Raw genomic sequence first — 25,123 nt, 5'->3', positions numbered from 1 at the left:
CCTTGATGACATGTTTTTGGAGATTTATGTAATACTGATCATGGGATATTTGTATTTTATACTTTGTTCTTGTTATGGGTTTTGTTTGAAAACAATGGGTTCTCTTGATTTGAAAATGAAAAATTTTATCTTGATTTTGGGATGTTACACCTACCGCCTAAAAACGTTTGAAAGGACAACTCATCTGGTTAGAGTAAGCCATACTCATGGACACCAAGCTTATGGGACCAAAAATGTACACAAAGTCTAGGCTAGCAAGATCTAAGAAAATAACTCATCAAATTTCAAACTTTATACCTTTAAAGGATGCTTGAGGGTGAAATACTTATGTATCCAAGATGCCTTGATCTCCCAAGATGACTCCACTTCCCTATTCCTTTTTCAAGAACACTAAAAATTCACTCTAAAGCTCAAAGATGCTCACACAATGGATTAGGGTTTGTAAGGGACAATTTGGGAGATGGAAGCTGACTAGGGAAAAAGTCTTGAGGACATAATGATGTTTATATATGGCTCAAACCCTAAAATTTATGGTTTGGACATTAACCACGTACGCCCGGCATACGCATGAGTACGCCCAACATACGCGTAAAAACAAGTGTCCCATATAAGAGAGCCATGGGACCAATTTGCAAGAAAAATCCACTTTGGATTAAAAATGTAAATTCACCTGAACAATGAATGTTACAATTTTAGCTGCTTTAGTTTTGACAAGAATTATACTATTTAAAAACGTTTAGTGCATATTAAACGCATCAGGTTTTTGGCGTTGTTGCTAGGGAAATGTTTAATTTTATTAGAAATTAATTGTCATTAGTTGAATGATCCTTTTTGTGGGGTAAAATGCGCAAAAAGTTATTTTTTGTGTTTTTCTGTTTTTAAAGGGACCGCGATGTGATGATCCATTTACCACGACGTGGGAACAAAGTTTTTCAGTTTTATCTTTATTATGTTTTTTCTCGTTTTACATGTGTTTTCTTGTTTTGTTTCAGTTTTTCATGACCAGGGGATCCTCATCGAAGGTAGTTGCTAGTTTTAACGATACAAAATCCAAGTTTCATAAAAGAAAGAAGGACAACATGGGAGAGGAATTCAATTTGGACAAACTCGAACCAAACACAGAAACTGAAACCGAAAGAGAAGCTAGCGAACCAGAAATGAACAAACGCTTTACTTTCAACGTTATCTAGTTTTCAAAAAAACAGACAATAAAGAAAGCAGGTACGATCCAAACCGAAATGTAAACTGAACTAGAAAAGGAAAGTGAATCAGAAGGAGACATGGAAGACAATACATATACGATCATGGAGGAGTACATTGTAGGACGCAAAAAGAAAACAAACATGGCCTAGTACGACCGGAATTCTCGGCTGCAACAAATTTCGAGTTTAAGGGACATATCCTTAACATGCTTAAGGATATACCATTTTTCAGGAAAGGCCATGAAGAATCTTACAAGAGTATAGATGAAGTATCCGAGATTGCCGATTACTTTAACTTCCCGGACGTTACGAGAGATTTGGTGATGCTCTGAATCCTCCCAGACACACTTAAGGTTGCGACTAAAGATTAGTTGTAATCACTACCACCAGGAACAATTCATTCAACATTTCAACCCAACATCGAAGATTGACAAGCTCAAAAAGAACATTCTAAACTTCCAACATGAAGATGAGGAGTCAATGTATGAAGCATGGGAGCGATACAAAGGGATGTTACGAAAATGCCCTCAATACGATCTAAATGTGCAACAAGAGATCTCAACTTTCTACAGTGGAATCAATGTATGCACGAGGAAACTTCTCGATTACCAAGGACCTTTAACCAAGAAGAATCCCGCCACTAACAAGGAGTTGATTGAAGAATTTTCAAAGCATTCTCTAGAGTACCACAATCCTAGAGATGATGTCACGCATGGAAGGTCGAATGGAGATGAAGCATTGGAAGGAATAACGGCAATCAATGAGAAACTCGACACAATGGATCAAAGCATAAAGAATATCCATCAAATGATACATGCAATCCAAGTTGGGTGCGATATTTGTAGTGGGCCACATCTTAAAAAATATTGCTCTAGTGGATCAAAGCATAAGAAGGCTTAAGTATGTTACTCAAGTGGAGACCGATCTGATGAAGATTGGAGAAAATAGAAGAGAGAGTGGAAGACATATGACGAGTACAAAAAAGAAAAAAAAAAGAGATGAATAGGCAAAAAAGGTGTGTGTTCTATCAAAAAGACCAATCACACTCCGAAAAGAAACCCGATTTGGAATTAATGCTAGCTCATTTTACTGAGTCTTCGGAGAAGAAACACAATCACAAGGAGGCCTACATTAAATAAAAAGAAAACACTATTATAAACTAGAAAGCCTCCATTTTATACATAGAAAATCAAGTCCGACAACTCTCAAGACTTCTTTACAAGTGACTATCGGGCACGTTACCGAGCAATACCGCGTCAACACAAAAACCTCATGTCTTGGCTATATATACTGAAGGAGTAAATCATACTGAACCCTTGGTTCTCCTAGAATCCAACAAGAAGCATCATGATCTACAGTCTGAAGGAATGGAAGCAAATAAAAAATGATACTAGCCAGGAACCACGACATGGTAGGCACGATGCCACGTCATGGCAATTGGAGAAAATTTCTGATGAAAGTTTAGTCTCGCCAAAAAAAGTCGCCATTTCTGTATCCAAATCGATCAAAGATGGACCAATTAGAGCATGAGCGTAAGAAGTTTTTGAGGCAAGTAAAGTCTCTTTCCATAAACATGCCTTTCATTGAGGCTATATCTCAAATGCCTAAATATGCTAAATTCCTCAAAGATTTAATAAGAAATCATAAATAATTGGAGAAAGCTTCTATGATGGTTCCCAATGAGCAATGTTCAGTTGCAATCATGCAAGATATCCTAACCAAAAAGAGGGATCCAAAGAGTTTAAATATTCCTTGTGAATTTGGAAATTCCACTAAAATGAATGCTATAGCCGGCTCGGGAGCTAGTTGATGGGTTTGGGGGATCCTTAGACAACAATTAGGGATAGCAGAAGCAACAATTTTTGATCCTCAATAGGCCCAAAAAATGGATCTATGAACAACATATCTTATTGCAACTATAATATGTGTGAATTCATGCATTTTAGATTTTGTAGAAACCCTCATAGATTTTTCATAGTTTGATGAGCGTTAAAAGTACAACATAGAACTCCTCTTTTGTAGTTGCATTCAAGGCACTCAGATCAGTAACATCCTACAACCCATGCAATGAACACCATGAACGAAGGCTCCAAAATTTGTAGTTATTGGAAATACAATCACCGCGTCGTGGCCATGAATCTAACACGACGTGGGAACTGGAATATGGGTGATTACGGGAATAAAAAAGAGGCAGCCGTATTTTTCATAGGTTTTTAAGAAAACTCATCCTAAATTCGTACATAGAGCCCTCTATTTATAGGGAAGGATATAAAACCCTAAAACAAAATTATATATTTACCTTATAATTATGCATATAACTAGTAATTATTTAACTGCTTAAATTATCTTCTTTTATCCTCCAGAACTTCTAGATTTCATTTAATCAATTAAAGACTATTAATTAATTAACAAATTAAGTCCCTATAATTTTCTTATGTCATTTATTGCTTTTTTTCCTTGTGTGAAATCCAAAAGAATCGTACTATTAATAGTAATATTACCAAAGGTTGTAACTGTGTTGTAACAATGGGCATCATTATCCATCACTCCTACTTGCACAAGTTACCAAGACTATATGGTCTAAATATTCAATAGTAACGAGTATACACCAAAATGTACCTGCCATACTCACAACATAGAGTCATGATATATCCCTTAAATAAGTGATCAAATATTCCTTTGTTATTCAAGTTATATATATGAACGTGAGACATGGATATAGTAAATCTCAAATGTTCAAGATTTTGTTTTCTAAAAAAATTGACTTATGTCAACCAAAACAAATTGCATAATTGATCTATCAATTCGGTCTGACTATATCCATGCATTTTAATGTCAACACCAAATCATCGAGGGGCCCAAATATATTGAATCTAACTACTTAAAGAAGAAGTGAATAAATAAATTTTGATTACATAAATTCCACCTATTCCTCGTGGCATATCTAGCCAGACCCTGATTGATTTCCATTTATGGACAATGTTGGTGAGAAACCAAGACACAACAGATTGTAGGAGAAAATTGCATGCATTTCTATTTGAAGAATATATGATATTACCATCTTAGAATTACTTGTGACAGAATCCATGAAGTAATCTCTGAGTGTGGTTTACTCCAATACCTTAAAATCCCCATTTAAATTACTCATGAGTATTGATCGCAAACTTTGCTATGTTCATCCCCATGAACAATCTACCAATGCTCGATGACAATCTTAAATCATAACTTACTTTTAGGAGTTGTACCGATTATGGAAGTTTGAATAAATTAATATTCTGTAAGTTGTTCTAAACATGCAAAAGTGGAACACAATAATATTCTAAATGAGATGATTAATCTCCATTAAATATTAAGTTCTCCACTTAATATTCGCCATATCAAATAAAGACCACAAATGCATCAGTTCCTAAATTAAAACAAACTAAAATAAAGTACTCATGCTAATACACATGTAAATCTACTGTCATTATATCTTAATGAGACTATCAACCTTGGTTAAAGCTTTAGTTTAAAGGAATGAATCAACAATATTCTATTTAGTTGACTATGATTTCTTCACAATTATGAAGGTACTTACTAAGTATTTACCATGTGATCTTATGTGAATTGGGATCTATACTTGAGGTAAAGTCACCTTTTAGTCACCAGAAACTTCAAGAGAACCATTAATGATTGAATACAACATTAGGGTTACTAACGAATTTCTTTTAGTCACAGTTTATCTTATCAATTTTACTAACTGCAATATACTCTAAGATTATTATCAAATCCACTTTTTTGTATTACTTGGTACTCTTCTAAGCTAATACAATATTATTTATTAAGAGCATGAACTTCGAATGCTAAACGAAAATGTCTCTATTAGTTATGAACTCGCCATCAATGTATCTCTTTCATTGATTTCTTCCACAAAAGCAAGATTATCTCTTTGTTCCTTTTAGGATTCCAAAGAATATTCTTGATTCTTTTATTAAATCCAAAAATGATATTATACAACTTGTCATGCATAAGGCATACGAGTCAGTAGATTTACTATCACAAAGTCTATAAGAATTATGTATTTCAAGTTTCCCTAAGGTTTCAAGTATCTAGATTAAATCATTGATTCACTTAGATCTATCTCCATAAACTCTAAGTATAATTCTTTGTTCCTCCTATGTGTTTCATAGCGAGATAATTCCTAAGCTGTGTAAAACTTTTACACTTAGCAAAGTTAGGGCATCATATCCCATTTCAATACAAGTGGCAACATCGCTCCCACTAGCTTTGACATTTATATGGACCATCTTTTGTTTTTCGTAACTCAACTTTTGAATTTCTCATTGAAGCAAATGATCCAAACATAAGATGCTCATTATAATACATTAATGGACATCTCAAGCCTACATATCTTTCACAACCCATCTTGGTTTGAATATATATGTGTCTTCCTATCCATGCTTATCATCTTTTTAAGATCTACAAACACTAAGTGTTGGGTCAATTCAAATTTCAAACATACACGTATTAAATCTCATTCCTCATAGCTTCATCTAATATTGACTTATTGGGCCTTCCATAGCTTCCGATAGTCGATAGACTCTGATCGAAATCTATCAGTGACTCATCTCCCTTGTGAAATAGAGTCAACAAGGTCCATGACGTCTTCTATTAGATCTATGTGGAAGAGGTAGAGGTATGTCATTTTTCATATTAGGTTTTAACCTCTAATTAAGTGCTGGTGTTTTCTTTAGGATCTTCGTTAATTGATTCTTGAGTCTTATTAGTATCAATGTGGCTCCTACTAGTGTTTTTGGATATCATCTCTCTTTTGGAAAGACTGCCCTTATAGAAACAAATACTTTGTTCTCAAAAGGTTTCCAAAAACATAGTTGGGACTTGGGACGTCCAATGAAATAGGCTATCTTAAAGAGCACTAGATAAAAACTCTTAGTTTTATAAGACCAAGGACTCCTATAACACTCATTCATGCTACGATCCATAAACTATTTGTAAGCATAATACGGTTCATCGGTTAAAAATCAAGCAATGATTTATTTTTCTATCAAATAAATATATCATTTTCTTTTTCCAACAATTATATCAAAATGTCAATGTCAACCTACAACAAATGAGTTGATGATTTTCTCTTTAGAACTAGTTTGTGAGTCAAAGTTAACATCTTTTGGTCCCTTTTATGGTGTTCTTGGACCTTGGTATTGCTAGAAAGTTGGGATTTTATACATCATGTTTTTTCTCCAAACGAGAGATATGGTCATTTTGGTCCCTTAAAGAGTTGGGGTTGGAGATCTTGATAAGTTGATCATTTGGAATTGGAAACCTTATCCATGCAAATCACTAGAAGGATTAGATTTTGTGCTCTGGACCTTAGGAAAAGTTAGTTGATTCTCTAAAAAGCGAGACGTGGTCATTGGGATGTCTCAATGTGAGCCTTGAACCAAAACCACAACTATTTTTTTGCCTAGTGATCGCAACGTGACTAAGGACTGGTTGCGGTACATTGACTTTAACTTGACCCATTGACATTTGACATTTAACAAGTTTGACTTTTGGTTAAACTTTGAAGAACATGAATTTTGGACTCAGCACTAGTCCTTGATTGTTATTTGGAGATCTGTGTTATCTGATTCGTCGATGGACTTGCATTTGAGGCTTGTGATAAATCAACTAGCTCCATGTGATTTTTCTCACTATACTATGTGTGACATTGTATATCCTTTGTATGATAGGATATAGATATTGTTAGGGTATGAATATGTTAGTAAATTAGTTGATTGTATGATATTGTTATATGTCATGTTCGGATGGGTATTGATAGTATTGGTTTATTGTTGAGTAATGTCGTAAGGATTGTACATAGTTTAAATTGGATATCCAAAGAATTCAGGTCTAACCTTATAGCATGGTTCTTTTTTGATATATTGCTTTCAGATAGGATCATATGTTCGACTGCCTATCTTATTTATTAACTATGTATGATTATGCATTAATAAGATGACCGACAATATTAGTAATAGCCTTGGTATGATTGTGGGACGACTAAGTTTCAGTGATTGCATGACGAATGAGAGTTGAGAGTTATATGATGGCTAAGAGTCCGTAGCGATATGGTGGTAGGTTGCCTATGATTGATATGTATATTGAGATATTATTTTCAATGATTGATGGTGGATTGACTTTGAAGACGAAAACCTAGTTTTTATGCGTAGTATGTGTGGCAAAATATATGGTATATCGAGGAACTCACTAAATTTTATGCTTATGTTGTTAAGTATAATATTTTTCAGGTTGTTTGAGTGAAGGTCACAACGGGAGTGTACATTCGCATCAAAGGTATTATATTATTCGAGTTCCATTGGTTTTTTTTTTAATTTAACTATGTTTAAACCTTATGTTTTTTAAACAAATGAATATTACAATGGGTTTTCAGAGTTGAGTTTTTAATGTATAATCTGATTTATAAAATGAAAATTTTGGTTTGAAATTTAGGAAGTTACAAAAACTCTTAATTGCAGGGAAAAAAGGGTTTGGACCTTGAAAACTTGCGAGTGTTTAACCTTGTTATGTCAGGGAAATGGTGGTGGACGTTTGGGAATGAAAATGGTTCAATATGGAAAATAGTGATTCAATTACACGACATGGACGATGGCCTCAAAAGAGCACTTGTCATGTCTCATGGGAGTACTTATAGTGTCATTTGTCATTTGCACATCTCTATTAGTCATTTTAATGTAGACATCTCTCGACTAGTCATTTTAATGTAGACTTTAATAAAATTTTCAGCCAACAAAACACCAAATGGATTTTGGCAAGGAATGGTTATGGTTATGGTTATGGTTGTTACATAGTGTCATCCATGAGAAAAAAATATTGATGGAGCCATTTTGGATTGTAATCCCGTTGAAACGAATTGGAATCGAATGGTATCGGGTAAAGCTAACTTTCTTGTTTGGATATCACGACTCGGTAATTATAATCTTGCTAGAATTGGTGTCAATTTGACTGCTTCTCTTTGCCCACTCTATCACAATTGCAATGAAACTGAGTTGCATCTTTTTTTTTATTGTACTTTTGTAAAAGAGATTAAAGCTCATCTTTCTCTTTGGTGGAGGGATATCCCAGTCATGGTGGGATCTATTGATCTAATGGTTGTTGCGGGTTCGAGAGCTAATCACAAAGTTCAAAGGGGGTGTCGAGGTTGTGCTCTTTGCTCTAGCTTCGATCGTGTGACATTATCGCAATTAGAGTGCATTCAATAACAAGAGTATAAGTTCTAAAGACTTGGCTAGTGACATCAAAAGGGTGGACATTCCATTGGTTAAAAACGAGAACTAAAAGTGGTTCTGGTATCGATTGGATAAAAAGGTGCGTTGATCCTAAAAGTCTTCAATGTTTTGTAACTCATAGTGTCTTGCTAGCATTTTTATATATTTATCTTTTTCTGTTAAAAAAGATATATTCAATTAATAGGTACATTAAGTGAAGTTGTTTGAGTAATTTTGTAAGGAGTTTTGAGTTTTATTTGTATTTTTCGATTAATTGGTTCTTCATAAATAAGATAACGATTCCAGTTATTGTTTTTGTTTGAAATTTGTTTGTAACAACATGACACAAACTCACCATATCACAAATCATAGTCCTACTAATGTAAATGTCTTAGGAAATCAGATAGGAGAGCAATCTAGAATCCTCAAATGATCACTTAATTACAATTAAGCGATATAAGCAAAACATAGACCACTAAAACCCTAATAAATATGCCATATTTATCAAGCCTGATGTTTGTCTACTATATTTTTAGGAAAAGCTAGGCATATAGCCTAGAGCCCAGTCACGTTCTTGCTCAATTAGGGTGATTGCCATCTGAGAACCCATAAGTTCTTGAGCATACTCTTGGTCTGTATCGGCTGGGTTGTTTTCAATAAAAGAGAACACATCTGTCGCCCAACCATCTCCGATCTCAGTTTGGGTGGTAGGAACCGGACAACACACAAGTTCCCCTTGTATTTCCGTCGCTGGATCCATGTTGCCATCGGAAACATTGGCTGGTTCAGTAGATGCGCCATTACTTCTCAAATTCAGTGCTTGAGGAGGTCCACTTAGAGGGAAGTCTACCATATCGTTCATCTCGTTTAAGATTTCAAACACATCAACTTCTGATAGGACTCCAATATCTTAAACAAAATTACCAACATAAGAAATCATGTGATCACAAATACATGACATGCCATTAATGATTCATCAAAAGTAGTACATACTGGAACTCGTAAACTTACCATTTGACGAAAACAAAGAGCTTATGTCATCCACAAGGTTCATGTCATCAGCACTTGATCCAAACCCGGATTCTAAATTCGCATCGGTGATGTTCGGGTGGTTCATTTCCGCAACGGAATCATCATGCATGATTAATCTTCCTTCAGCTGGTTTATCATTTTCAGATTGTTTACAGGGTAACTGGGAGCTCAATAAAGCTGCAGGTTGTCTCAAAACATCTTGTAGCAATCCACTGTTTCTCCCTGAGCATAAGTCTGGATCCATGTTGTAATTGTCTTCACCATTTGACGTCACAATGAAGTGATCACTCCCGTTGGTCGAAGAAAAAGTTGGCGTGATTGCTTCAAAGCATGATTGGATTGAAGGGATCTCTATTATTTCAAAGTTTTCAGACATGAAAGGATCATCCATTTGTACTGTATCTATGTCCGATGGTGCAAGCTGGCTTCCAGCAAAGACAGGTGTATAAGGTGAGTTCGAACGTTTTAAATGTTGAGAGGGTGGTGGTGAGAACACGACTCCGCCATTGTTATGACTATGAAGGTTCAACTGGTACATGTTTATAGGGGGGTATAAAGTAGCAATTAGAAGGGGGTAACTCATTGCTAATTCGATCAAAGACATGGAGTTGATGGAACTGGAATCAGGGTTTTCCTGAATTGTTGAAATAGAGGCTGTATTTGTTTGATGTGAAGAGGGTATGCAATTGAAATTAGGGTTTTCTTCAAACGAGGAAGATGATGAAGAAGGGAATGACCTGAAATCAGGGTTTTGTGGCAATGACAACGATGACAATGAAGAAAACTGTATTTGGTTTTGTGGAGGTAGTTCTAGTTTTTGAGTGTTAAAGCGTCGATGCTGGATCTCTCGTAGAATTTCAGGAGGGTAAATAGGTAATCCAGCACGAACATGTCTTTTCAATCTAATGTTCCAGTAGTTTTTTATCTCGTTGTCAGTACGCCCCGGAAGCTGAACCATAAATTAACAAAACTTAGTATAGTGAGAGGTAGAAACCTGAAATTAACGGCGATGAAGAAAAAAAATATTCACATATCGAAACATGAAATCAAGATTGTGTACTCCATAAAAGTTTAAAAGACCGATTATACACGCACATATTTGTTTTTTAATCAAATATGTAAAATATCATTTGTAAAAAGATAGAAGATTAATGTCTTTTTTGTTTTTTGTTTCTGATTTTTTTGTCCTGCCGTGCAGACCAAACACAGATATTAGAATTATCATACTGTTTGTTTTTTGAAAATTGGAAACCTAAAAATAAATCAACATCTTTTTTATGGCGCACATGTAGACTAAAGTTTTCTAACATCTTGAAACATCTTGTAGCCTAGAAAATCCCATATTTCTTTATTTTGTTAAGTTTCTTTCTTAAATTTATATTTATTCCAACTTTATTAATGATAAAAATTTTAAAAAATATATAATATTATAAAAAAAAAAATTTGACGACACAAACATAACACTTTAACAAATTTATAAATAAAGATTTATTATCATAATGGTCGTTGAAATTTTTTATATAAATATGAAAAAAAAATCATAATATATTCTTATATTGCGTGTGCCAAATTTTATAAAACATTATTCTATACAGTATTGTCAATTTCTTGAGAAAATATTTATAGCATGTTTCTAATTGATTAATTAAAAAATCAAGGTTTAATTCCATCCATTTATATGTCAAATTCTTTAATTTCTAATTATAATGTTTAGGTATAACTTTAATACCAAAATTGTTGGTTTTATCAAATATATATGTTAATCTGTACCATTTTATTTTGACTTTTTATACAATAATATATAAAAGTTGATGTAGATTTTATTTTCACTTTTTATACTATAGTACATAAAAAGTTGATCTAGACGATTGGTCCATCTTTTTTACTGTAAATTTATGTGATCCACAGAGTGCATAAATTTTACCAAAAAAAAGAGCACCTAAATGTCATATATATTTTCAAAGTTGATAGAATCCAAATATGTAATTTGTTTATATATATATATATATATATATATATATATATATATATATATATATATATATATATATATATATATATATATATATATATATATATATATATATATATATATATATATACTCAAGTTATTGTGCCAACCAAAATATGTATGAGAACTTGAGAATTTCTAATATGCTAATTATTTTTAAAAATTGAAACATCAATCTTCTCCATACAATGTGTCTAAACTATATCTACGCTCAAAAACAACCGACAATTTTTTTGATTTGATTTGGAAATATGCATGTATACACAGTCAACAGTGCTATTGGCTGCGTATGTGCATAATCAACTGTTGTAACGCCCCATCTCTGGTATGTTATTCCTGTGGCATTTATATAAAAGTTTTATTGAGGGACTCGGCGAGTCTATAGCCTGACTCGTCGAGTAGGGTCAAGTTTTCGTGCACGTGTTAGTCGGCGACTCGGCGAGTCCATATTCGGGACTCGGCGAGTCTGCCTGCCTGGAAGAAACCCTAAATCCCCAGGTTGCTCACTATTTAAGCAATGCTATGTGCCCCAAACTCGCCTCCTTCACCCTCAGAGAGCTGTGAGAAAACCCTAATCCATCCCTTATTGTTTTAAGTGCTTTTGTGTGTGGATTTTGAAGGCTTGAAGAAGAAGATGATGAAATGAGCAAAGAGAAGAGGTGTGGAGCAAAGATCCAAGGGCAAAATCAGAGTTCCTTGAGGTATTTCTCGAATTCCTTCTGTTTTATGCTTTAGACCTCCATTAGAACTCTTCTAGGGCTAGTTTGGTGCTTTTTCCAAGCCTTATAGTTGTATGGATGCCTTAATAGGTCGAGATATCCCTAGATCTGTTCATTTAGGAGTTGTAGAGCCCGGATCTATTTCCTTTTTGAAGATGCTTTGCATAAGAACCCTAGATCTAGCTTTTATTATGCTTTTTGAGCCTTATTATCTTCTTGGTCGCTTATGGGCACGTAAAGATAGAATCTTTACGTGCTAATCGAGTTAAGGAAGCCCAGATCTATAAGTTTCAGATGCTGGATTCAAGCAGAATCGAGTTTAGAGTAGCTGCATGGATCTGACTTAGCGAGTCGGAAGAACGACTCGGCGAGTCAAGTCGCGAGTCCCGTTTTTTTCCCCTTTTTGAGTGAGGTCGAGTGGAAGCCTGTGAGTAGTAGAGTGGACTCAGTGAGTTGGAGGGAAAACTCAGTAATGGAGGGACTCGACGAGTTGTTCATACAACTCGGCGAGTCTAAGGCAATCTTCTTAGCTGAAGAACAACATGTCGAGTTGTTCATATGACTCGGCGAGTCGGATGAAGATTGTCTGAGTTCTTGGATCGAGAGAGTACTCGTCGAGTCGATGCCATACTCGACGAGTAGCCACGAGTAGGGTTGAGAAGTGAGACTAGAGACTCGGCGAGTTGGCGGCCCAACTCGGCGGGTCAGGTCAACTGTGGGTTGACTTTGACCGAGAGAGTTGACTTTGACCAAGGGTAAAAGAGTCATTTTACCCCAGTGCAGTGTTTAGCATTTGATTGAGTGTGTTTATCGACTTGTAGCCGGGGAGATACCGGAGCAGCAGCAGTTAGCTTCCAGAGCCATTCACACAGCAGCCAGTTCACGAGGTGAGTTTCCTTTCAGTAGGAACGGGTCTACGGCCACAATGCCGGCCCGTTTAGTTAGCAGTAGTCCCGGACTTTTGTCCGATGCAGTAGTTAGAGTGCTTGATGTCTTTGTGATTCAAGCATGTTTGTATTATGTGGTCCGATGCAGTATGCAGTATATGTGTTTATAATAGTTGATATGTGTTATGCTATGCCATTATCAGCCAGTTCCGGACTTCGGTCCGATGCAGGGGACAAGGTCCCAGTCAGTTCCGGACTTCGGTCTGATGCAGTCAGTTCCGGACCTCGGTCCGATGCAGTTAGTTCCGGACTTCGGTCCGATGCAGTGGGCAAGGCCCAGTATGTGCTTTATATGTATTGTTTGGTATGTGGTAGTTTGGGGGAGCTCACTAAGCTTCGTGCTTACAGTTTCAATTTTGGTTTCAGGTACTTCCGCAAGCAAAGGGAAGAGCTCGGGATGATGGCATCGCACACACCACAACTTCAGTTTTGTCCTAGGAGTTGATTTAGTTTTCTTGATATGTTTGGACACAGTTATGACATAGTTTTTCTCACAGTATTCTATTATGGTTTTTGAGTCACGCAGCATATGGTTTTATTATGTGATACTCAGTCTCGTGGGTTTTGTTATAATAAAAATCGAAATTTTTGGGTGGTATTTTTGGGTTGTTTCAAGTTGGTATCAGAGCCTTGGTTTGAGGGATTCGGATACACCTCCGGGTGCATCTGAACTCAAACTAAGGGAAAGATAAAAATATTTTCAAAAAGAAAAATGTTTTCGAATGAAATTTTGAAAAGCACTTAGAGAGAAAAGAATTTTCAAACAAGATAAGGGTGTGGTGCATGCGATCAGCCGAGCTCAAGTAAGTACTCCCAAATTACCAATACAAGTTTTATTATTATGATTAATTGTTCCAGTTTCAGTAGAACAGCATGCTAGTATAGGACTAAGGATCTAGGAGGATGCCTTATGTGCCTGCTATATGTGTTACAGCTTTATGAGAATTGCATGCTAGTATTGAGTAGACAGCAGTAGGATAGCCTGTTTAGGTTATGCCTGGTAGCGCAAGCTTAGCATTGTATGCTAGTACAGTTTCTTGTTATGAGAATAGTTTTGCCTAAGTATGTTTCCTTTATCCGAATGTTGCTTGCTTTGTGCTTTATGGGACTCTGAGTGGTGGGAGTTAGCCATTAGGTGAATACGTCACATCACATGTGAGCAGGGTTGAATAATCTCAGAGTGCTGGGTTTGGCCCTATTGCGCAGCTCTTGTCTGAGTCCAACCGTTGTAGGGACGAGTCTTTTACTCGAAGGATTATCCGAGCCTCATTGCATGTGATGGTATTCAGGTGGTGGCTAATTAGCATTGCAAGGAGGCCATCAGCAGCTGAGGACTGGTTTGAGTGGAGTCAGAGATTTCCCTAGGGCAAGCCTAGGATGAGAGTAGTAGAGATCAGTAGTAGTAGAAGTGACTTGGTGGAGTCCAGGCAGTTCTTGAGGAAAGTACGGATAGATGTGGAAGGTAGTATGGGCCAGTACTACTGAAAGCAGAGGATTCGTACTCGAATCAAGGAAGGCCGAGACAAGACCAGGAAGCTAGTAGTAGTATCAATGATCCCTTGAGATATTTTAGTTTTCTGATGTTGTTATGATGTGTTTCAGAATGGTGGTTTTGCGTCCGAGGACAGCAGCCGGCAGTGGAGGTGCCGGGGAGGGATCAGGATCAGGCTCGGGGGACGAGTGCATGGATGAGCAGACCAAAGAGTTTCTTTCTTCAGAGATTACTCATATCATTTTAGAGCAGACTCCTATGATCTTCGGTTCGATCAAGGAGGGTATCCTAGAGCTGATGGATGAGAGATTGGGCACCTTCCGTGCCGAGGTGGCGGCCATGATGGGGTCGCGTACACTTACATTCAGGGAGTTCAGGGCATGTGGAGCTCCAGACTATCATGGGGCGCGGGACCCCATAGCGAGTACTAGATGGTTGGCGGATGTGGCCAACACGTTTCGCACTAGCAGGTGTCCCGAGGGGGACAAGGTCAGATTGGCGACCTGTCTTCTGAAGGACAGGGCACGGGATTGGTGGGAGGAGGTCGGACATACCATTGGAGATGATGCAGCGTTGGATGTCATGACCTGGGCTGATTTCTCTACCAGGTTCAGGGCGGAGTTTGCACCAGTTATTGAGGTGCAGCAGTTAGCCAGAGAGTTTTAGGACCTCACCCAGACTACAGAGACCGTGGCGGAGATCACCGCCAAGTTCACGGAGAGGGCTCTTCTTGTTCCTCAGTATGCGGCCGATGAGGAAATGAAGAAGGCCCGTTATCATGAGATGTTGCAGAGCGATATCCGTCAGTTTGTGAGCTGGTCCAGCTGTAAAACGCTGGATGACATGATTGTTAGGGCTCGGGAGAGGGAGATTGATCTCGAGATGGAGAAGAAGAGGAAACCGGAGGCGGTTTCGGGTACAGGCAGTTCGGGCAAAAAGCCCAAGGTTTCTGATCACAGATCCAGGAGTCAGCAGAGCCACGGTCGATGTGGCAAGTGTGCGAGATTGCACGAGGGGGTGTTCAAGGCAGGGAGTTCCGATTGCTACAAGTGCGGTCGGACTGGGCATTTGAGCAGGGATTGTACGGCCCCTGCTACTGCCGTTGCAGCATCAGATCTGACTTGCTTTCAGTGCAATCAGAGGGGACATAAAAAGTCCCAGTGTCCGAGTTTAGCTGCAGTAGGGAAGGTGACTGCACCTGCCCCTGCTACTTTGAGGATTACAGATGGCCGGCAGGGCCGAGCCGAGGCGTCAGTGGCGAAGAGTAGGGCGTTTCAGATGACAGCAGAGGAGGCGCGAGCGACTCCTGATGTGGTGAGGGGTATGTATCTTCCCTTCATCTCTTTATTATTATTGATTGATTATTGCTTATGATTGTATGTTTTATATAGGGTCGTTCTCTGTGAACGGCATTTCTGCTTTGGTATTATTCGATTCGGGGGCTACCCGATCATTCGTATCGCTTGCGCTTAGCAAGAGATTTAGCAGAGCTCCAGGGGAGCTGGATTGTCGACTAGAGGTTGAGATAGCAGATGACAGGACCATGAGGGTCGCCAGAGTGCATAGAGGGTGTTCTCTTCAGTTGTTTGACGAGCAGTTTTCGGTGGACCTGTTTCCTATTCCCCTGCGAGGGAATAAGGTTATTGTGGGCATGGATTGGCTAAGCCCCAATGGGGCGGTGATTGATTGTGAGCTTCAGCTAGTGAGGGTTCGCACTCCCAGTGGGGGAGAGTTAGTGATTCAGGGCGAGAGGCCACAGCGCGGACCGACCTTTTGTTCCGCCGCAAGGGCGAGGCGCTATTTTCAGCAGGGTTGCGCTGGTTATGTAGCTTATGTCTTGGATGCCCAGGAGAAGGGCAAGACGACAGTTGATGATGTTCCGATAGTGCGAGACTTCCCGGATGTATTTCCCGAGGATTTACCGGGGATACCTCCTGAGAGGCAGGTTGAGTTTAGGATCGACCTGATTCCTGGTGCGGCTCCGATAGCCAAGGCACCGTATCGCCTAGCTCCCCCTGAGATGCAGGAGTTGTCTACACAGCTGCAAGAGCTACTAGACAAGGGTTTCATTCGGCCGAGCAGTTCGCCTTGGGGAGCGCCGATCCTGTTTGTGAGGAAGAAGGATGGGTCGCATCGTATGTGTATAGATTACCGGGAGTTGAATAAGGTAACGGTGAAGAACCGTTACCCACTTCCGAGGATAGATGATTTGTTTGACCAGCTTCAGGGAGCGTCTTGGTTCTCCAAGATCGATCTACGCTCCGGGTATCATCAGATGCGGGTTAGGGATGAGGATGTGCAGAAGACTGCTTTCAGGACCTGGTATGGTCATTATGAGTTTGTGGTGATGCCATTTGGGCTCACCAATGCCCCAGCCGCGTTCATGGATTTCATGAATCGCGTGTGTAGGCGGATGCTGGATCGGTCAGTGATAGTATTCATAGATGATATCTTGGTATATTTCAAGACGCAGGAGCAGCACGAGGAGCACCTGAGGGAGGTGCTAGAAGTTTTGAGGAGGGAGAAACTTTTCGCAAAGTTCTCCAAGTGTGAGTTCTGGTTGCGCGAGGTGCAGTTCCTTGGTCACCTCGTCAACCAGAAAGGTATTTTGGTGGATCCGGCCAAGATAGAGGCCGTGATGCAGTGGGAGGTCCCGAAGTCTCCATCTGAGATTCGGAGCTTCCTAGGGTTGGCAGGGTATTACCGGAGATTCATTCAGGATTTCTCCAAGATAGCAGTGCCGCTCACCCGACTGACCAAGAAGTCGGTGGTATTTCGTTGGGGGCCCGAGCAGCAGGCAGCGTTCGAGACCCTCAGGCAGAGATTGTGCGAGGCTCCGATCCTTACCTTGCCAGAGGGAGTAGAGGACTTCGTAGTCTACTGTGATGCCTCAATCACAGGTATGGGAGCAGTGTTGATGCAGCGAGGCCAGGTGATAGCTTACGCCTCGAGGCAGTTGAAGCCTCACGAGGCTAACTATCCTACCCATGATTTAGAGTTGGGGGCGGTTGTGTTTGCCCTTAAGATTTGGAGGCATTATCTTTATGGGGTATGTTGTACTATCTACACGGATCACAAGAGTTTGAGGTACCTTATGGATCAGCCGAGTCTGAACATGAGGCAGAGGAGGTGGTTGGATGTGCTGAAGGATTATGATTGTGAGATCCTTTACCATCCAGGGAAGGCCAACGTGGTGGCCGACGCCCTAAGCCGCAAAGTGTCGGCAGCCCCTATCAGAGATTTATGTTTGAGGATGACAGTGATTACTCCGTTGTTGGAACGGATCAGGGAGGCTCAGGTTGAGGGCCTCAAGGAGGAGAGGCAAAAGTGTGAGAGGATAGTGGGCCGAGTATCTTCATTTGATTATGACAGTGGGGGATTGCTGACACTTCATGGGAGAGTGTGGGTACCGTACGGGGGTGGGGTACGGCAGGTGTTGATGGATGAGGCTCATAAGTCTCGATTTTCTATCCACCCAGGGGCGACGAAGATGTATAGAGATCTTCGACCCGATTATTGGTGGCCCTGCATGAAGCGGGATGTCGCTTGGTATGTTGAGAGGTGCCTGACCTGCAGGAAGGTCAAGGCAGAGCACCAGAGGCCTCACGGAAAGATGCAGCCGTTAGACATTCCCGTGTGGAAATAGGAGGACATCACCATGGATTTTGTCACCAAGCTTCCCAAGACCGCACGATGAGTAGATTCGATATGGGTAGTGGTGGATCGGTTGACAAAGAGTGCTCATTTTATCCCGATCCAGGAGAGTATATCAGCAGAAAAGTTAGCCGATATCTATGTGCGTGAGATCGTGGCACGTCATGGAGTGCCGGTATCAGTAGTGTCAGACCGAGATGTCCGTTTTACATCCAGATTCTGGAAGCGGTTTCACGACGAGATGGGTACTCGTCTTCATTTCAGCACCGCTTTCCACCCTCAGATGGACGGGCAGAGTGAGAGGACGATTCAGACTCTCGAGGACATGCTCAGGGCGTGTGTTCTAGACTTCGGTGGCAGTTGGGTACGTATCATCCGTTAGCGGAATTTTCGTATAACAACAGTTATCATGCGAGCATTGATCGACCTCCCTTTGAGATGCTTTATGGGAGGAAGTGTAGGACCCCGATTTGTTGGGGCGAGGTCGGTCAGCGAGTTATTGGGAGCACAGAGGTGGTGCTCAAGACGACCGAGTTGATTTAGCAGGTCCGTAGTAGACTGCAGACTGCGCAGAGTCGGCAGAAGAGCTACGCCGACGGGAGGCGTTCAAACTTGGAGTTCCGGGTGGGCGATATGGTCCTCCTGAAGGTCTCACCCTGGAAGGGTGTCATCAGGTTTCGGAAGAGGGGCAAGCTGGGCCCCAGGTTCATTGGTCCTTTCAGGGTTTTGGCCCGAGTGGGTCAGGTTGCTTATCGGTTGGATCTTCCTGTACAGCTTAGCCAGATCCACAACACTTTCCATGTGTCTCAGTTGAGGAAGTGTTTGGTGGATGAGTCAGCAGTTGTTCCCCTAGAGGATATTCAGGTTGATAATAGCCTGAATTATATTGAGAGGCCGGTCGCGATTCTAGACCGGAAGACAAAGACCTTGAGGAACAAGGCAATTCAGTTAGTGAAGGTGCAGTGGCAGCACCGGAAGGGGTCTAAGTGGACGTGGGAGGCTGAGGAAGAAATGAGAGAGCACTACCCGGAGTTATTTGTAGATTCAGCCGTAGCAGACTTCGAGGACGAAGTCTGAGACAAGTGGGGGAGAATTGTAACACCCCATCTCTGGTATGTTGTTCCTGTGGCATTTATTTAAAAGTTTTATTGAGGGACTCGGCGAGTCTATGGCCTGACTCGTCGAGTAGGGTCGAGTTTTCGTGCACGTGTTAGTCGGCGACTCGGCGAGTCCATCTTCGGGACTCGGTGAGTCTGCCTGCCTGGAAGAAACCCTAAATCCCCGGGTTGCTCACTATTTAAGCAATGTTATGTGCCCCAAACTCGCCTCCTTCACCCTCAGAGAGCTGTGAGAAAACCCTAATCCATCCCTTATTGTTTTAAGTGCTTTTGTGTGTGGATTTTGAAGGCTTGAAGAAGAAGAAGAGGAAAGGAGCACAGAGAAGAGGTGTGGAGCAAAGATCCAAGGGCAAAATCATAGTTCCTTGAGGTATTTCTCGAATTCCTTCTGTTTTATGCTTTAGACCTCCATTAGAACTCTTCTAGGGCTAGTTTGGTGCTTTTTCCAAGCCTTATAGTTGTATGGATGCCTTAATAGGTCGAGATATCCCTAGATCTGTTCATCTAGGAGTTGTAGAGCCCGGATCTATTGCCTTTTTGAAGATGCTTTGCATAAGAACCCTAGATCTAGCCTTTATTATGCTTTTTGAGCCTTATTATCTTCTTGGTCGCTTATGGGCACGTAAAGATAGAATCTTTACGTGCTAATCGAGTTAAGGAAGCCCAGATCTATAAGTTTCAGACGTTGGATTCAAGCAGAATCGAGTTTAGAGTAGCTGCATGGATGTGACTCGGCGAGTCAAGTCGCGAGCCCGTTTTTTTTCCCCTTTTTGAGTTAGGTCGAGTGGAAGCCTTTTGAGTAGTAGAGTGGACTCAGTGAGTTGGAGGGCAGACTCAGTAATAGAGGGACTCGACGAGTTGTTCATACAACTCGGCGAGTCCAAGGCAATCTTCTTAGCTCAAGAACAACTCGTCGAGTTGTTCATATGACTCGGCGAGTCGGATGAAGATTGTCTGAGTTCTTGGATCGAGAGAGTACTCGTCGAGTCGATGTCATACTCGACGAGTAGCCACGAGTAGGGTTGAGAAGTGAGACTAGAGACTCGGCGAGTTGGCGGCCCAACTCGGCGGGTCAGGTCAACTGTGGGTTGACTTTGACCGAGAGAGTTGACTTTGACCAAGGGTAAAAGAGTCATTTTACCCCATTGCAGTGTTTAGAATTTGATTAAGTGTGTTTATGGACTTGTAGCCGGGGAGATACCGGAGCAGCAGCAGTTAGCTTCCAGAGCCATTCACACAGCAGCCAGTTCACGAGGTGAGTTTCCTTTCAGTAGGAACGGGTCTACGGCCACAATGTCGACCCGTTTAGTTAGCAGTAGTCCCGGACTTTAGTCCGATGCAGTAGTTAGAGTGCTTGATGTCTTTGTGATTCAAGCATGTTTGTATTATGTGTTCCGGACTCTGTTCCGATGCAGTATGCAGTATATGTGTTTATATTAGTTGATATGTGTTATGCTATGCCATGATCAGCCAGTTCCGGACTTCGGTCCGATGCAGTCAGTTCCGGACCTCGGTCCGATGCAGTCAGTTCCGGACTTCGGTCTGATGCAGTCAGTTTCGGACTTCGGTCCGATGCAGCTAGTTCCGGACTTCGGTCCGATGCAGTGGGCAAGGCCCAATATGTGCTTTATATGTATTGTTTGGTATGTGGTAGTTTGGGGGAGCTCACTAAGCTTCGTGCTTACAGTTTCAGTTTTGGTTTCAGGTACTTCCGCAAGCAAAGGGAAGAGCTCGGGATGATGGCATCGCACACACCACAGCTTCAGTTTTGTCCTGGGAGTTGATTTAGTTTTCTTGATATGTTTGGATACAGTTATGACACAGTTTTTCTCACAGTATTCTATTATGGTTTTTGAGTCACGCAGCATATGGTTTTATTATGTGATACTCAGTCTCGTGGGTTTTGTTATAATAAAAATCGAAATTTTTGGGTGGTATTTTTGGGTTGTTTCAACTGTTATAACTGTTGATTGTGCACATACGTAGTTTACATAACTACTGATTGTGTTTGCCAGCAGTCCATAAAACTGTTGATTGTGCACATTCGCAGTCTATACAACTGTTGATCGTGCATACATCCATATTTCCAAAAAAAGGGAAAAATCGCAAAATCTTTTTTTGGACCGTGCATTTGTCTTAATCGCTGGTCTAGAAGTTTGTGGGTGGTTTTGATTCTGAAAAATAATGAACGGATTAGGAGTTCTCAAGTTCTCATAAATCTTTTGGTTCTAAAAAGAAACTTGTTCATATATATATACATATATATATATATATATATATATATATATATATATATATATATATATATATATATATATATATATAAAATCCGTATCAAATAAGAATTGAACTTTTGGTAAGATGATAAAAAAAATTATATGTATATATTTTTGTCGAAACAACAAAATGAATGATTAAATGAATCAAAACTAAGATGATTCACAACAAAAAATTCTTTAAAAAAATTATTTTTTTATAAATAAAACAGAAAATTCATTTTTATAACAATTTTCTGAGTAACAACAAAATCATTAGAAAAATAAATTATTAAGATATTTATTTGGTAATTTTTTAGAAATCATTTTATTTTTGATTTATCAAATAATTTAACTTTTTGTTCGACACAAAATATACAGAAAAAAAATTATCTCCTAACCAAAAGTTTCTTTGTTACTGGATCTGAATATGTTATTAAAATAATCTTATATAATAGAGAATCTACACTTTTCAAAAAATGAGCTAAGTCACATAAAAAATGTGAAGCTTTTCTCTTTTATTCTTTGACTAATTTTGAAATTTTTTTGCTATATATAGAATAAAAACAAAACCTTGAAGTTGGCAAAATTACTTAAATATGTAATATATATTTAACTTTAAATAATAACATTCTTAATAAGGAAAAAATGTATTATTTTATACTATTGTTTTAAATAGTAAAAAAGATTCATGTGCTATTAATATGATAAAACAATTTGATTAAGCGGTCAAATGGCTGTTAATTATTAATTTGTGTATAACAAGAAAAAAATTAAAAATCAAGATCATATATAACTACATATAAAAACCTTCATTAGAACTTTTAAGAGATCCTCAGAATTTGTTATCAATAAATAATAACGCTTAGAAGCATGCTCTGACATTGCAATGAAGACATTCAATTTTTGCAGATAATGAAATTATTTCAAATATTAGCCTAAAAATCATAAGGAAGCTTTCTATTGTTCTTGTCAAAGAGAGAAAAAGGGAGAGAAATGTACATGACGAGCAAGATGCGACCATCTGTTGCCATATTTTGCATGAAGCTTTAAGATCGTGTTTTCTTCTTCAGGAGTAAAATCTTCTTTCTTGAGATTCGACCTTAAATGGTTAAACCATCGAAGCCTACAACTGTTCCCACATCTCATTAATCCAAACTTTCTCGAAACATCATTCCATCTCCTTTCGCCATTTTCCGTTACATATTTCACCAGTAGTGCATCCTCCTTGGGAGTCCATAGTCCTTTCGTCAAATCATTTCCTCCGCCATCACCAGCTTGTGACATGTTCTTGAACCCCTCGGAGATGTCACCTTCTTCTAGAGCCATCTTTTACCTATATTTTTAAAAACCATTTGATTTAGATCTATATATAGAAACATAGTTGTTTAATGAGAGAGAAAATGTGAAGAGAGAGAGAGAAAGATGAAACCTCAATAGTTTTTCAAGAATAGATGGAGATGGATGAAGATATAAATTTTGCAAGGGAGATGTGAGTTAGAGGAAGAAGAGAAGAGATAGGAAAAAATGTTGCATAGTGATAGGAACAGCTGAAGGAGGCTATGGAGAGTGATGAGTTAGAGAATCAATTGAATAGATGAAAGAACTATGGCTATTTTAAAAAGAAATGCACCAAATTCATAAGATTACAAAATATGTATAGTAAAGATATATATTTTGACATAATTTTTAGTTTCAGATTTATATTAGAGATTCTAGGATTCATCGAATTTATCATATCATTGCAATGATAATTCAAATAATCTAATTCCACCCCTTCTTACCCTCCTATGTAAAACCATCCAATCGAATCCATGAGTTGAACAACAATAAGGTGCTAAGCCATACCAATGGACAAGTCCTTAAAAGTCAAAGGATAATGGTTTGAAAGTAATATAAAAAGAGAAACCACTTGTTGGTGCACCCAAACACTTTTAAAGTCAATTAACAAAAACAAACAAACCTATCAAGATTATAATCTTTAGTTGATTTGTAAGGAATAGTAATTTAATCAAAATTCATTTCAAGTTTTAGTAGATAAGTTTCTATTGAAATATGTGTTTATAGTGTGCAAGTTCTTGTTCATATCTTAAGCTTAAATCAAGTTACTATAAAATCGATTAAACTCATGTTGAAGTTGTGATCGTCCTTAGTGTTTTATGTTCATTTATTTGTCTTTTATAGTTCCTTTTATAAATGAAATCTACTCATATAGTTCTTGAAAAATATGACAAGAATATTTTTTTCTCTTGTTTACTTAATCATTTTATCATAGATCTAGATTCAGGTTCTTATTTGTATGAGATTTTATTAATAAGAGTATGTTCATTGATTAGAGTTTCTTAATTGTGTTTTCATTAGTAAAAGTTCTTTTCTTCTCTTTATATTATTGTAGATCATCATATATCATTGCAGGTTTTTGTGGATAGAGTGTTTGAGTTCCATTTTTTGAATCAGGTATGTATTTTTATGAGGGTGTTTTTAACTATTTTCATTGTCGAGGAGATCTTTTTTACTTATTTTGAGACCTTGGACCGTTATATATTTTGTGTTACAATTTATGTTGTTGTCAAATTCTTTCTATCTATGATTACAGTTTTCTCATCCATTAGGTTCTTAAAATATTTTTAAATATGGATCTCTTTTGTCACTCAGTATTATAACATTATGATAGTAGATCGTTGAGATCTTTTTTTAATACAAATCTTGTTTATTTTCTTTAGGACGTTTAGGGTTTTGACATCTAATTTTTTTCTAAGTTATGGTGTAGTGCTTTCTATATGGTCTAGTTTTGTAAAAAGGTTGACGAAATATAGAGTATTTCTTTGTGTCTCTATGTTTCCTATTATACATGCATCTAGAGGAAGTGATAACAAAAATCTTTCTCAAACACTTGGAAAAGTCTTATTTTCCTATCTTTCCATTGAGTTCATCATGGTATTTTTGTTTCAATTGATTATGGGAAAATGAAAAATCTATCTATAGATTGCTATGTAAGTCTTTTATGCTTCCTTAATACTTTATTGTTGCTAAATTGTATGTAATATGTGTCATAATGTGGGAATTTTGTAAGTATCTTCGCATACTCATATCTTTAGTAAAGGACTACATATCTTACTAAAGAATTATAGACTCATTGGCCTATGATACAGATCATTTTTAAGTAAGCATTTAAGTGTTATTCTAATTCTTGTTTTTTTTGTATGTGCATCATTAACCACTTTTTTCAGATTGGTTTACCATTTTATAGGTTTGCAATCCTAGTTGTATGTTTGTTTCATATTAGTTTTTTTCTTAATTGTTATATGTATATATGTTAATTTGCTAAAATGGCCATTAATGAAATTGTTTCTTTAGCAATCAAGTAAGGCTCTATTGTGGTTGTTTTTATGAAGCTAATGATCATTTATGCCTTCACCCTAGTGATA

General features: G+C 38.5%; 1 protein-coding gene and 1 non-coding gene across 2 annotated transcripts; both read right to left on the bottom strand.

The window, feature by feature from the left end:
• Positions 1–1,634: 1,634 nt before the first annotated feature.
• On the bottom strand, positions 1,635–1,741 carry LOC111893389 (small nucleolar RNA R71). The gene has a single exon (XR_002850868.1). It is a non-coding gene; the product is annotated as a small nucleolar RNA R71 (small nucleolar RNA).
• Positions 1,742–8,999: 7,258 nt separating this feature from the next.
• Positions 9,000–23,024, bottom strand: LOC111893372 (transcription factor MYB101). Its single transcript, XM_023889438.1, has 3 exons — positions 22,698–23,024; positions 9,479–10,448; positions 9,000–9,376 (listed from the first exon to the last, which is right to left on the bottom strand). Exons 1-3 carry the CDS (start codon positions 23,022–23,024, stop codon positions 9,000–9,002), a joined length of 1,674 nt encoding a protein of 557 aa, XP_023745206.1.
• Between the last annotated feature and the right edge of the window lie 2,099 nt (positions 23,025–25,123).

This window comes from Lactuca sativa, chromosome 5 (genome assembly GCF_002870075.4).
Source record: "Lactuca sativa cultivar Salinas chromosome 5, Lsat_Salinas_v11, whole genome shotgun sequence".
NCBI lineage: Eukaryota > Viridiplantae > Streptophyta > Magnoliopsida > Asterales > Asteraceae > Lactuca > Lactuca sativa.
Note: the sequence above shows the minus strand (reverse complement) of the source record. Positions and strands in the feature narration are given on the sequence as shown.